At 35.7% G+C, this 15,278-nt stretch overlaps 1 protein-coding gene across 12 annotated transcripts in view; it reads left to right on the forward strand.

Moving 5' to 3' along the window:
- Window positions 1–15,278, forward strand: part of MCTP1 (multiple C2 and transmembrane domain containing 1) — a 543,089-nt gene that overhangs the window by 372,175 nt on the left and 155,636 nt on the right. For all 12 annotated transcript variants that reach the window (XM_057739092.1, XM_057739099.1, XM_057739106.1 and 9 more), the window contains one exon: window positions 13,477–13,579. In XM_057739092.1, the coding sequence (XP_057595075.1) occupies window positions 13,477–13,579 (103 nt within the window). The remainder of the gene's footprint in view (window positions 1–13,476; window positions 13,580–15,278) is intronic.

A 15,278-nucleotide genomic window follows, 5' to 3' on the forward strand; every position in this document is an offset into this window, starting at 1 on the left:
AAGCCAAATCATATTCTAATTACAGAAATGTAAAAGTGTTCTTCTAAAACCAAACAGTTGATAAATATTTGTGAGAAGAGGAATTAAAATGATAATTCAGCATAAGCTCTGGTGAGGCCTGAGTCTGAACTAGTGTTTTATAGGGAATTACAGAAATCATGTGTGATTCATAGGCAGGTCACATGGTTAGAAGATACTGCTCTGGAAGAATAGGTGGGATGACAAAAGAGATTAATAATTGGGTTTGATATGCTTTAGAGGTAAAGGACTATGGGCTGAGAAAGTGGTGGTCCCCCTACCAATGGAAAATGAGGGAAAGAGAAATACTATAAAATAATTAATTGAGTTCTGTGGAACTAAGATTACCGAATGATCCTTTGAGTAAAGAAATAGAGAAATGCTGATTTGGCTTGGAGGGCTAGCTCCAGGGTTTCACTCAGTGCTTGAAGAAATGCTTTTAGATGTTAGAATTATAGTTTAAAATTAAACTATTATATATATAGTTACATTATGGTACAGGTATGTAAATAAGAAAAGCATTTTCTAGAATGGTGGATTAGGGAAATGCTGCAGAGAGGATCTGGATTTAACTAGGCTTTTGAAATAAAATCTTACTACAGGGATATTTGGATTATATGATAGTGCAGTTAGGCTCATAAATGACTAAACCATCAAGCCCAAAGGGTGATTATATTAAAGGATTGATGACAGTGAGGATGCCAAGTGGAAGAATGCAGGGCTCTATCCTTGGTCTAACCTGTTCAACATATTTACTAATGACTTTCAGGGAATAATTGGCTGCTTCTTTATCAAACTTGCCAGGAGGCATAGTTAATTCATTTTACATGAGACCAACATATGTATGCTGTTTGTATACATATATGTTATAGATACAATATGCAATTTATATATATAATCAACAGACTGAAGTTACAGGCTTAGTTCCTCAAGATGAACATTAAAAAGTATAAATCAAAATATTACCTGTGTACGAAACAGTGATGTCTTGCTTTAACAGTAGAAAATACAGAAAAGACTTTGAGTTTGACTTGAGTTTAATCTCCACGAGAGTGAATTATACATACATCAGTTTTGTCACATTGAATGAAAGGAGAATGTTGAGAATGATACTCTCTTTGGACTCATCAGACATCCTGGGGTATGAATTCAGTTTTAAAAGCTACTCTTTAAAGAAGGACATTGACAAAACTAACCAGAATATATCCCCAGTTGGTATATCTGGTGTTTTAAAATCAAGGCATTGAAAATAGCTCCATGAAAATGATGATAATAGTGGCAACTAACATTTATTGAGCCCTTATCACATGTCAAACACTACCTTAAGCTTGGTGCAAGGCTTATCACAGTTAATCTCACAACAACCTAATTAGGTATTGTTGTTATCTCCACTTTACACTTTACAAATTAGAAAACTGAGGTGTGGAGAGGTTAAGTAACTTGCCTAGATCAACACACACACACACACACACACACACACACACACACACACACACGCACACCCCAGCTCATAAATGGCAAGGCAGGGATGCCAATCCAGGTCTATTCAGTGGAGCCATCGAGTTGTACCAGAGGAGGAAGATGCGGAATTGGATATGATTTCTCTTGTCAGTTATCCAAAAGCCTGTCATGGTGAGGGTGTTGATAGGAGCTGGCAAGAGTAGCAATGGCCAGGGTTCAATCCAGAGAGCAAACCTCCTTCAAGCACGTTTAATCAGAAAGGGATTTATTCTAGCATTTTCAATGGATCACGGAATCTTTGGAGGCAGGAAGAGTCTAAGAAAACAAGCTCTAAGCTCCGTTTCCAGAAGCTAACACTAAAACTACATGAAAGAACCAAGGAGTTTCAGCTCCTGCCACATAAGTATGTAGGGGAGACATTGTGACAGCTGCTTACGCTACGCCTGCTTGCTGCGTGAGCAGCCGCAGGGTGGACTCCACACCCTCTCAGATAACTGAGTTCTAAAGTTAAATCTTGGGCAAGTGCTTCTGATTGGTGCAACCTACATCACATTGCAACTGCAGCTGCAAGGGAGGCCCTTGTGACCTCTCTAGTTCAGGAATAGATGTACTAGAAATGGTTAGAATAGATGCTCAACAAGTCATCCACACTATCCAGTGCAGGAGAGCAGGTAACAAACATGAGATACTCTCAGTGACAGATGCTGTGCCCCTCCTTTGAACCCGTTATTTCATTTAAACTTTGCAAATTACTACAGAGGGCAAATCACAGAATAGATAATAGCTAGAGACATAAAATGTAAAGAAAAACTTCCCCCAGATTATGATTGCTAAAAAATAGATCAGAATATCCCTGTGGAGGTAGTGATTCCCCATCTCTGGAACCATTGAAGCTGAACCTGTATGACTGCCTGGTTGCAGAGGGGATTCAAGTCCTCGATGAGCTTTTGAACTTGGCCTCTAAGGCTTCTCTCCCAGCCCTAAGAATCTGAGATCCTGCAAAAGGTGCCAAGATGAATAACAGACACCTGAATGAGCAGATATTATGTAAAAGAGAAATAAAAAGACAAAGATATCATTCTAAAGACAAAGGCTTGACAGATGGCAATTTTCAGTTTTATTGCCTAAAAATGTAAAAAGGTTTATTCACCTAATACAGTTCTTAATTTTTTTTAAGTCTAAAGAATTTTATTCCATTGCAAAAGACCTCTCCAGCTAGTTAATTTACCTATAGGAAAGATTATCTGAAACCTCATGCTTCTCTGTGGAGGATCTAATTGAATATATATTTACATAGGTCCTAAAGAATCTTCAAGGGCTTGTAAAAACAAAGGAGCTTATGATATATTTTTTATACCTATTTGAGGCCGAACAACTTTGGTGTTTCTAATCTAGTAACAAGTCAATTGTAGGTTGTTTCTTATTAAATATTAATTGAAAATAAAGTCTTTAAATATTTTACCGTAATTTATCTAAACTCTTAAAGCCTTACACATAACTTCTCTATTGCCTCTCCTCATTTTCTAAATCCCATAGTCTCCTTTTTCTTTATTTTCCAGTTTGTTGTCTGTCTTGTTTTATCGCCCATTAGTCTGCCATAAATTTTGAACTTCCCAGCTTGTACCAAGATGGTTCACTTCTAGGACTCAAGAATGCATCTAGTTACACAAAATACTATAAATATTCTTTTGCATCTAGTTTTGGATACCAAGGGAAATAAACTCATATATACATTAAGCTTTATTTCCACCGGTCTTCGTCATGGTTCTCAAAGTGTGGCTTAGGAACCTGTGGGGATCCCCAAGACTCATTTAGGAATTTGTGAATTCAAAACTATTTTCATAATAATACTAAGATGTTATTTGCTTTTTTCACTGTCATTCTCCCACGAATGTACAATGGAGTTTTTCAGAGGCTGCATAGTATTTGATCACTCTGATGTTAATGTCATAGATTTATTTTTGTTATTTCTTAATGAATGATAGGTTACATCTCATTTTTTTAAATTGAAGTGTAGTTGATGTACAATATTATACATTACAGGTATGCAATATAGTGATTCACAATCTTTAAAGGTTACGCTTCATTTATAGTTATTATAAAATATTGGCTATATTCCCTGTGTTGTACAATATATCACTGTAGCTTATTTTATACCTAATGGCTTGTACCTCTTAATCCCATACCCCTATATTGCTTCTCCCCCTTCCCTCTCCCCACTGGTAAACACTAATTTATTCTCTATGTCTGTGAGTCTGTTTCCTTTTTGTTATATTCACTACTTTGTTGTATTTTTTAGAGTCCACATATAAGTGATATCCTACAGTATTTGTCTTCCTCTGTCTGACTTATGTTACTTAGCATAATGCCCTCCAAGTCCATCCATGTTTTTGCAAATGGCGAAGTTTTCTTCCTTTTTGTGGCTGAATAGTATTCCATTGTGTATATATATGCCCCATCTTCCTTATCCACTCACGGACACTTAGCTGCTTCCCTATCTTGGCAATTGTACACAATGCTGCTGTGAACGCTGGGGTGCACGTATCGTTTAAAATTAGTGTTTTTGTTTTCTCAGCTATATACCCTGGAGTGGAGTTGCTGGGTCACATGGCAGTTCTATTTTCAATTTTTTGAGTAACCTTCTTACTGTTTCCAGAGTGGTTGCACCAATATAAATTCCCACCAACAGTGTACAAGGGTTCCCTTTTCTCCATATCCTCACCAACATTTGTTGCTTGTGTTTTATTTTGTTTTGTTTTGGATTATAGTCATTCTGACAGGTGTGAAGCAGTATCTTGTGGTTTTGGTTTGCATTTCCCTAATGGTTAGTGATGTTGACCATCTTTTTATGTGCCAATTGACCATCATCTGCATTTCTTCTTTGGAAAAAATGTCTATTCGGGTCTTCTGCCCGTTTTTTAATCAGGTTGTTTGTTTTTTTGATGTTGAGTTGTATGAGCTGTTTATATATTTTGGATGTTAACTCATCAGTCAGATCATTTGCAAATATTTTCTCAGATTCAGGAGGTCATCTTTTCATTTTGTTGATGGTTTCCTTTGCTGTGCAAAGGAAATTAAGTTTAATTAGGTCCCATTTGTTTATTTTTGCTTATATTTCCTTGCTTTAGGATACAGGCCCAAAAAATGTTGCTGTGATTTATGTTAAAGAGTGTTCTGCCTATGTTTTCCTCTAGGAGTTTTATGGTTTTCACTCTTACGTTTAGGTCTTTAATCCATTTTGAGCTTATTATTGGATATGGTGTGGGGAAATGTCCTAATCTCATTGTTTTACATGTAACTGTTCAGTTTTCCCAGTACTCTTCAAGACTGTTTTTTCTCCATTGTATATTCTTGCCTCCTTTGTCATAGATTAATTGACCATAAGTAGGTGGGTTTATTTCTGGGCTCTCTAGTCTGTTCCATTAATATATGCATCTGTTTTTGTGCCAGTACCATCCTGTTTTGATTACTCTAGCTTTATAGCATGGTCTGAAGTCAGGGAGCATAATTCCTCCAGCGCTGTTCTTCTTTCTCAAGAGTTTTTTGGCTATTCAGTGTCTTTTGTGTTTCCATTCAAATTTTAAAATTATTTGTTCTGGTTCTGTGAAAAAAATATCTTTAGTATTTTGACAGAGATTGCATTGAATCTGTGGATTACCTTAGGTAGTATGGTCATTTTAACAATATTAATTCTTCCAACCCAAGAACGCAGTGTATCTTTACACACTTTCATTTTTAATTTCTAAAATGGTGAATTTTGATAGATATAACCCACACAAAAAAGCTCTTTGAGATCCTCAGGAATTTTTAAGAGTTCCTAAAACCAAAATGTTGAAGCGCTGTTGCTGTAGGGAAATGATTCTCATTGCGAGAGGGCAGTATTCCCTCTTTGGGTGTTTTAGAAATTTATGGGGCAATTAAGTTGCCACAGTGGTTGGGGAAAACTACTTGTGTTGGGAGTTGGGGATACTAATTGTCTTAAAAAGCATTAGACAATCATAAAGAGTGAAAATTGTCCCATGTCCTGCGTGACTAAATATAGACACAAATATAGCTTTAAAATTTATTTCATGATTATGAGTCTAGATTGAAATACATATTATTTACTCAAGTCTTGTTGATGGCTGCCACTTTACACAGTAAACACCAGAGACCTTAGGATTACCTCCAAAGCACTTCATGACTTGGTTCCCTGTTACTTCTCTGACATGTTCTATTCTTCCCGTAGCTCACTGTGTCCTGCTATCAGAGTCCCAGAGCATATCAGGCTTTTGCTGTTGCTCCTCTCTCTACCTGGAGCACTTTTTTCTCAATATCCACTTAACTACTCCTTTACTTCATTCAGTTCTTTGCTCAGACCTCCCTTATCAATGAGGTCTACTCCAATCACCCTAAATAAGTGTATAAACTGTGCCCCTTCCTCACACTCTTCAGATCCCTTATCCTGCTCTATTTTCTCTGTTTTCCATTAACATATGTCGCTCTCTAACATACAATATAACTTACTTATTAACTATGTTCAATATTTATTCTCTTTCCTCCCTCCCCACTGCAAGCAAACTCCAAGAGTGCAGAGACCTTTCCTATTTTTTGTTTGTTTGTTCATATGGCCTAACACATAGTAGGTACTCAATAAATATTTGTTGAATAAATCAACATATGACTTTATTGTACGTACACAACTTTCTTTTTAGTCCTCTTATAATAGCATTAAAGCATTATATTAAATTTTGAAATCACTTATGGGTTGGTTTTATTGTATTTCAAAATAGTGAGGATAATATTACAAAATCTTCAATATGAGGAAAATGTATGAGACCTAGTGGGCCAAGAGTCACAACTCTCTATAGAGGGTCCATTTTTATGCCACAAAGAAACCTGCTTCATGACTTAGTGAGAAAAGGGAAGCCTTACTATTATTACTCAGTCCCAGAGCCAGACCCAGTGGGAACCTAGTGAAGAGTGTCACTTAATGTAATTCTACCAATCAGATGTTTAAAATATGTTGAGGTTAGTCGATGAAAAGGGCTAAGGTCAAAGCCTTATCTCCAGTGATAAGGGGAGATTGGAAGATGTCTCCAATGTAGGTTGCTCTTTATTTTGCTGGACCCTGTGGGATTCCCTCAACTATAACACTGTTATGTGTTATGATTGAAATTCCAGTTTGTAGAAAGATGGCAACCTTGATTATAATTTTTTTAAAGATTAAATTATAACCATTTCAGAATTTGGCAACTGAGGAAATTAAACCAAAGAGCTTAATTTGTGCAAGGTAGCCCCAAAATAAAAGGCTGCTGTGGGTATGAATTGCTTTCAGTGCTATTGAAAGCCTCTGTGTTTTCAGAGACACGGCAACAAAAAGGTGGTCACTGGGTCCCCACACACGCACACATTTTTACAACACATCACACCCAGCAAACTGTGCTGCTTGTCAGCAGCAAGATGACCTTGGACAAAGCCCACCATTGATGGATCAAGTTTAGCTTTCTATTCTGGGAGCAAGAATCTCATTCAGTATGTCTTGAGTGACTTTAATGCTCAAACCAGTAGTCTGCACAAACTGAAGTTATCCACTTGTCCACAATACAGGTAGCAAGTGAGCAGGGGTGGTGCTGACTTTCCCACAGTTCTTCGTAAATATGTCAGTGTGGTGACCTTAGAGAGCAAGGGCTAAGAGTGAGAGAGAATTAGCCAGTCGGTGCACCCTGTTTAATCCTCCCTGCGACTTGAAGGTTGCCATTAGACATGCCCATTGGAGACATTTCTGATGTTTATTTTTACAGTTATAGAAATGTCTTTTCACCGTAAGAAGAACTGAAGTCATAGCGTAGATGCTTTAAAATCTGTTATAGGTTTTTTTTTATGAGTTAAGGTAAAAGAGTCATTGTAATTTTAATTACCTTGGGAGATTTTTTTTCCCTATAAAAATCCGTAGAAAAAAAGATAGCCCTTAGTATTTAACTAGATTGTGGATAAATGCATCAGTCCTAACATAATATTTGTAAGTATCTATTTTATAATTATTATATAACATAGATATAAGTTTTGTGTTAGAGAGACCCTATTAAAGGGATAAACAAATAGATTTAAGCTAAATATTCCTTATCACAAATTCTTAAAGTCCTTCACTTCTAAAATTGCTGGTGATAAAGATGTGTAATTACCATAGATCACCAGGATCGTCTCTGGTGGAAAAAGTCTTCACTTTCTTTTCCCCTTCCTGTTCTAGACTTAGAGAATGATATGCTTCCTTTTATTGCTCCCATTACACCCTTTACTTACCTTTATTACAGTGCTCACAACCCGCATTATAATTGTGTATTTACTTGTCTATCCTGCCCACTGCATTGTGTGCGCTTGAGAGCTGGACTATGCCTTATCATACTTATAATTCTGGGGTGAGACAAGCAGACGCTCAATAAGTAATGAATCTTTCAAAAGGTATTCCTATTTCTCTCTGGAAATTATTGACATGGAAAATGGCCGTGTTCTCAAGGAAGGCTAAGATTCTCTTCTAGCTGTCATGGCGGGTAATGCAATCAACTCCACCACCCCTGTCCTCACCCAGCACTGCTGCAATTTCTATCTTGCATCCAAACCAAAAGTTCCAGTTTCTTGCACTGGAAAGGAGAGGGATAAGCACTTTTGAACCAAAAGGGTGAAAGTTAAGGAAGAGTGGTTGGTACCCATAGGTCTGCTTTAGTCTTCTGACAAGAATGAGTCAGAAGAAACAAGAAATTATATAATCTTTGTTCCCATACATTTATGCTCTTTATTTTAAATAGACAAAAATGATCAGAAACAAAATACACTTCAACTTTGGATGCTGCCTTTATTCCTTGCATTTCTAGCCTGACAGTGTCGAATAAAATAACAGGGGCTAGCTTTGCATTACTCTCTAGAGCTTTGCAGAGTACGGTGCACTTTACAGATATCAACACTGCATCCTGTAGTTAACTCCACTCCTCCAATACTCTCAGCAAGCAAAGCAGCATATGACAGGGCCTAACTGGAATGATAAAAGGATGAAAAGAAGGAATAATTAAGGAGATAATTAATGGTTAGGTCTATCATTGGTATTTCTGTGATTGTTTTTGTTTGTTTAAGTGACACATAATCAAGACTGCAAAATTTAGGAACTGCAAAGCCAGTCATTTAAAGCATCATTTAGCAAACCAGATAAGCACATTAACTATGTGTAACCACTTCTTTAAAATAAAACTGTAGTGTGTGCTTTCTAGTAGTAAGTTTATAGTATTTGATATTGTATGTTTACTGTTATTTTGATTGAAATTGCTATTAATTTTTAATTGTCCTTGAATCATGTGATGGCAGAAGGATACTTTTTAAATTAGTCAAAAATAACAGTGTATAAAAACCTAATGTTGGCATCCATACTGATAATTGTAAAAACATAACTTTTTAGAAGGAAAAGATGAATGGAAGTTAAAAATAAAATTGCCTTTCTCTCCTTACCTAAATTTTCCTCTGTTAGATTCTAGAAATATCTAGTCAGAGCACTTTGTTGAATGCTTCTTGTCCTTGCAAAAAAAAAAGACTGACTTGGCTAAGCTCAGTAAACTTTTTTCCGTTTCCAAATAATAATATTAGGCATAATAGATTGTTCATTATTGACATCTGCAAATTCTGTTGGTTCTACCTTTAGAATATATCCAGAATTGAACTACTTTACATCACCCAGATTATTGCAATATCCTCCTAACTTTTCTCCCTGTCTCCTCCGTCGCCCTCTCTCAACATTATTCTCCAAAGAGCAGCCATTAGATCCTGTCACACCTCAACCCAATCCCTCCAAAACCTTTCCCTAGCACTTCGAGTGAAAGCTAAATTCTACAGAGGCCTGCCACCCTCCCTGTACCTCTCTGTGTCATCTAACATTCACCACCATCCCCCAGTCCATTCCTCCAGTCATACCAGCTTTCTGGATATCCCTAGAAGCACCAAGCGTGGTCACTTCTCTGACCAATGGTCACTCCCTTGCCTCTTTTGTTTCTTTGCCCATATGTCGTTTTCTCACTGAGACCTTCTCTGGCAGCCCTTTTAAAACTTGCTCGTACATACCAGCACTCCTTAACTCCTCACTGACCTTCCCAACTTAATTTTTCTCCATAGTACTTATCACCTAAAACACTATAAAATGTTCTTATTCATTGTCTTTCTTCTTCCTCAATGCAAACTCCATAAGTGCAGGGGTTTTTTAAATTGTTTTATGCACGTCTGTCTCCTCAGCACATAGAACGTGCCTGGTACCTGGTAAGCAATAAATATTTATTGAGTGAATGAATCTTTAGATAAGACATTACCCAGCTCTTTCCTTGGGTGTGGCCTACTAAAAACTGAGATATGGCACAGTTGTTGGGAAATGTCTTGCCTAGTGGCTTACATTTAAATATTATTTAATTAAAGGGAGCATAGACCATAGGGGTAGAGCAAGGGCTCTGAAGGTCAGACAGATCTGAGTTTGAATAATAGCTTTGCTACAACCTGTGTGACCTGGTGAGTTATATAATCTCCCAGCCTCAGTTTCCTCTATAGAAATAGTAGAAGCATCTTTCTCATAGAGTAGTCAAAAAATTTTTTGAGCAAATGAACAAAAACATATTATTAGGCTTATAATAAATCTCAGAAAATGTTTGCAATTATTACAATAAGTATTGTAATTGCCCTTATTATTGCTATTATTTATTGAGGCCCTTGCTAGTGTGCCGGACATTCTGCTACTTATAGTCTAACTATTATATCTACAAGGGACCATTACTGTCACTGTTGAATGGGTAAGGAAACAGGCGCAGGGTCCTAGAGTGAGTAGTCAATCCCAGATTGCTCAGCCTCCAACGTTTAGGCCCTTTTTCCCAGACCACTAGCCTTTCACTTTGAACTTTAATGCCTTGCCCAGAGCTCTAGAAGTATATGGCATATCTCAGGATTCAAAAGGTGTGATAAAGCTCAAATAAGGGGCTTTAAGGACCTTGAGACTGGAGATGAAAGACTATATTCCATACAATATGATGTGGATTTTAACATTTCGGCTCTGAGAAGACATCAAAGGTGTGTTAAACTTGAGACGTTTTCGGAAAAGTGAAAATGACAGCATTTACATGGATTGGTTCATGTCACTGACCACAGTCAGTCTTTAATATGACTGTAAGCAGGTTACAAATAATAGATTTCCGATCGGGGAAAATCAGCTTGAATTAAAGCCATGTTAAATAGCGGTTTGGTCTATCTTAGGCAAAAGGATCTTTTTTTTTTTTTTTAATGTAAGCACAATTATATTCTGTATAATATCTAATATGATCTCTTAAAAATTATATTGCTTACCCATTTCAAGTTGTAAGATAGGTTCTGATAGGAGAATATCTTTGCTGATGATGGTATGCCCCTGGGATTTAGAAGAGCAAAACGACCGAGAAGTGGCTTTAGAAGGCTCTGCACTGTTTTCGGTGTGGAAATGTCTCTAGTTCTTTAACATCTTTATTCTAGTAGAAAAGAGTAACTGAGAGATTAAGTAATGTGGTGATGGGTGATACTGGTTTTCCCTAGAAAATAGGGATTGCCACTCCTCGTGGGCATAGAATTTGATAAATATATTAATTTCTTAACAAGATATGAAAAATGTTAAACTTTAAGCACAGATTTTGTTTCTTTCTGATCCTTTAGCCGACTATTGACTCTAGATCTTCTGTTGTCAGTAAAAGAGGTATAGCAACAAAGAAGGTGATGATTTGGGAGATTTTCCACAGGGTTAGTTGAAAGTATTGTTCTCAGTCTTACACAATTGAATATAATTCCTGTGGGAAAGAAAGTCAAGTAAAGATTTTCATCCTCTGTTTGTAGAAGTTTAAAGTAAATTTTTTTCTCCATAGATTCTGCTCCCTGGGGTTTGTTCTTGTGTTTTGTCATTGGAGAAGTGGTACAGTTTTGACCGAATCTGTTATACAGTGTTGATCATTTGAGGGCAAGTAAAACCAAGTCAGTTGAAATAGAATAGTAATTGAAGTAAAGCAAGTGAAAATGAGGGAACAAAAATATTGAAAAGTGCTGTCTTTTTGTAGTTATTTTTTTACTGATTAAGATTAACGTGAATGTACATGTATATAGGAAAAGTTAAAAGGAGGTCCAAGGAAGAGTGTGAATTACACTTGTCTTTTAAGCAAATGTTTCCAAAGCTTATTATTTCATCTAAAGTGAAAGTAAAACACTCTTTTGACATGGATTCTATCATAAATATGGCTTTTATATTCCCTCTGTTTGTTATATGAAGATATATTTTCTCTCTCCAAACCTTTTATAAACTATTTGAGGTTGTAGTTTACATGCTCTGTTCTTTTGTTTATACCATAGTAGCCAGCACAAAGCTAGGTAGAAAGAAGATAATATGACCCTTAAGAATAACTAAGGTTTTGGAAACTATTTTTCATGCTTGTACCTGAATTCTAGGGAGAAAATAAAGTTGTTGATGTGGCAAATAAAACCTATTACAATGTGTTTTAATGAAAAAAAAATTTTTTTGAATACCATCTTTCATAGCATGTGTGAGTTGTAAATGAGGGTGGTAGCAGATAGGGAGAGAAGAATGAAGAAGGTGGGAGAAAATACAAATCCTAAACCAGAGATAAAATTTTTACCAGACCTTAAAGACTTTCAGTTCTCTGTTCTTTATTGAAACTTATTCCCAAGACCAAAAATTGGAAAGACTACCGTGATGTTAAATTATGCAATTATCCTGAGCTATGTGAGGCCACTGAACTAACACGCACATGTTAAATCTCTTTTTTAATGTAAAATTAATAAATTAAATTAAAGGTGAGTCAAAGTTTGTACAGCTCATTTTAAAAATTACAGTATGGAAAGTAAATACACTGCTGTGTGGGAATACATAGCTTATCTGTCACTGATAGCTAATGAATTCTTTCCTATTAAAATTTAATTGAAAATCTTCAGTGATATTTAAGCTTTCACAGAAGTGTAAACTACTGTGACTACAATTCACAATGCATTTAAAACAATTATTCTTTATCATTAAAGTTAATAATATGCACATTAACCTCTTATGTAGTCTAAATCAATATTGTAGTTTAAAAGATATGACCTCTGGACAGCTTTGTCTAAATATTGATTTCATTGTCATTTGTATAAGGTATCAAACAAATTACATGCTGCACTAATATCATTAATGCTGCCCCCATAGAGCCTCTGACTTTATGGATTCTTATAATACAGGACATGACATTACAAAAATATTGAGGACATCACAAGATATAATTACCAAATGGATGAGGTCTGACTATGGCTGAGTAGAGTGGCTGTAAATATATGATAACTTCCAAATCCTTCACTCTCCGTGGAAAAAAAATACTGCTCTTTAACATGCAGATTGGTTATTGAGGTTAAGTTTCAAATGGCAGAATTTTTTTCTGCCTCAGAGGGTCTAATTTACTTTTTTTGTGAGGCCATAGATATTTCAGAAGAGAATCTAAAGTCAGATTAAAATGTTGTAATTCTGCAATATAGCAGTTTTCCCAAAATAAGCCTATTTAGGAATTTCTATTACTAGCTCCTAGTGAGTCAGATGAGTTGGAAAATACATTCATTAAAGTAAAGGGGCTGAACCTTTCAAATGGTCACTGAATTAAATAAAACCTGATTTAGGGATGGACACGTATCACGTTTCCCCTCATAACTGGCAGTTATAGTATTATTTTTGTAAAAAAACAAAATTGCAAATTAGAATAGCAGCTATATAATTTGCCCTCTTTTCCTTTTTTCAGGTTCTAAATTGCTCCGAACCACAATTGTTAATATCACCCAGTTACATCTAACTCTATTTTGATGTTATTTTTTTAATTTTTAAAATGTTACTTTCCTTTTTTGTATTCTATAAAGCTTTTTAGAAAAGAGATGTGATCATGGTCACGACACTGTGAACAGTGGGTGCTGTTTTTACTAAACATGTTCCCTCCGCATCTCTTGTAGGTAAAAGTGACCCATTTTGCGTGGTGGAACTGAACAATGATAGGCTGCTAACACACACCGTCTACAAAAATCTCAATCCTGAGTGGAACAAAGTCTTCACATTGTAAGTAGTCATTACCTTGAGCTCATTTCAAAACTGGTGCTAAATGATATTTATTTTTGAGATTTTTGTGTGTTTATTCTTCACTGATTAACAGCTCAATGCATCTGGCCTGCCTCTGCCAGCAACAATGAATTGCATAATTGCATTACCTTCCTGATAGTGAAACCTGGGGAAAGGGCATGTCATTTTTTTCTTTGTTTTCACAGATTTTTTTTGAAACTGTGCATTTTATATATGATTTGACTACGGATTTTGCTCCCATTAACTGAATTGCCATACTGCTTCTTCCTTTTATACTTTCTATTGAAATTCTCCCCAATTGCACTGACACCAAGGAGGACAAAGCTCTATTTGTTCCATTGCTCAAATCAGCAAACAATCCAGTCTCGGATTCGGCAGATGTTTTAGTTTTGGTTTGTTGCATTTTAGCTCAATAAGAATATTAAGTACTGTCCTACTTACCAAAAAACACTTTGAGCTAATTTTCTTTTCATTTTAAAAAGTTTGTAAATCTTTTCGATCATGCACAGAGCTGCCGATGCTACACTATAGTATCTCCTAAGTTCGTGGGATTTTTTTGTTTGTTTTTGTTTTTGTTTTTTTAAGCTGGGCTTTAGAAATGAACTCTGAACAAAGGAAAACTCTCCAAACAGAAGTACTTCTTAAAAGTTTTCTAACATAGTTTTATATATTTTTTTGTATATGAGCAACTGCTAAATTCCTCATTAGTTTCTTATAATGTCCTTGCTTAAGAGCCAGTAACTAATCAGATTTAATTATCTGACCAATTTATCTTTAAGGAATTTCACATTTTTATAAGAGATGAAAGCCTGGTCAGGAGACCTGCACTCGTAAGAAGGTTGTGGAGAGTGTTGTTCTCTGGAATGCATAATTGAATGAATAGGTTCGATTATTATCAAAGCCATTAATTGATTGTGCTCTGATAAAGCCTCTTCTCACATATGGCTGCAGTCTTTCCGTAATGAATATATTCATTTTTTGTTTTCTCTTAATTCATGTTTTCTTGGTAAACAGTTTGATCAAAGAATAAATGCTGTCAACAATTGGGGCTTATTTTTCTAGAAACAAAAATATGAAGAACTTGCACAGTTGTTTATTAACATACGTTGTCTTTGGAACATAATGGAACACTACTTAATTTCTAAATCCTAGGGTGGTACAATAGCTATCAATGTTACATTTTCTTCATTCTGTGCTCTGTGTTGGTTAATTTTTACTACAAACCTCACAGAAATAAGTCAGCATTTTGGTGAGAGTTACAAATGGAAAGGAGATATTCTATTATAATAAAAAAGAAAAATTATATAAAATATACTGTGACTCTTGCTGAAATCAAACCTGGTGGTGCTTTATGTGGGAGTAATAAAGATAGGAATTATTGTAATAATGAGAAGGAAAAGTCTAAAAAAAAATAAGTGCCACTTATTGATGAGTTTTTTTTTTACAATAACTTATTCTGTGCCCATCCAGATGGAACTTATATTTTATTGAAAAATTATAATTTAAAATTACAGTCGCATTCAAAGTTCCAGATAACAGAACCATCACTGTGTCTACTAAGGTGCATTGTGGGAAATTCTGTCAGATACCCAGCTGCCTTATGTACTTGCATGCAAATAGTATACAAAAAACACATATACACCAATCAGCTGGCACTATCTAAATTTTCAAAAGCATT

The sequence above is a fragment of the Hippopotamus amphibius genome, chromosome 1 (genome assembly GCF_030028045.1).
Source record: "Hippopotamus amphibius kiboko isolate mHipAmp2 chromosome 1, mHipAmp2.hap2, whole genome shotgun sequence".
In the NCBI taxonomy this organism is placed as follows: Eukaryota; Metazoa; Chordata; class Mammalia; order Artiodactyla; family Hippopotamidae; genus Hippopotamus; species Hippopotamus amphibius.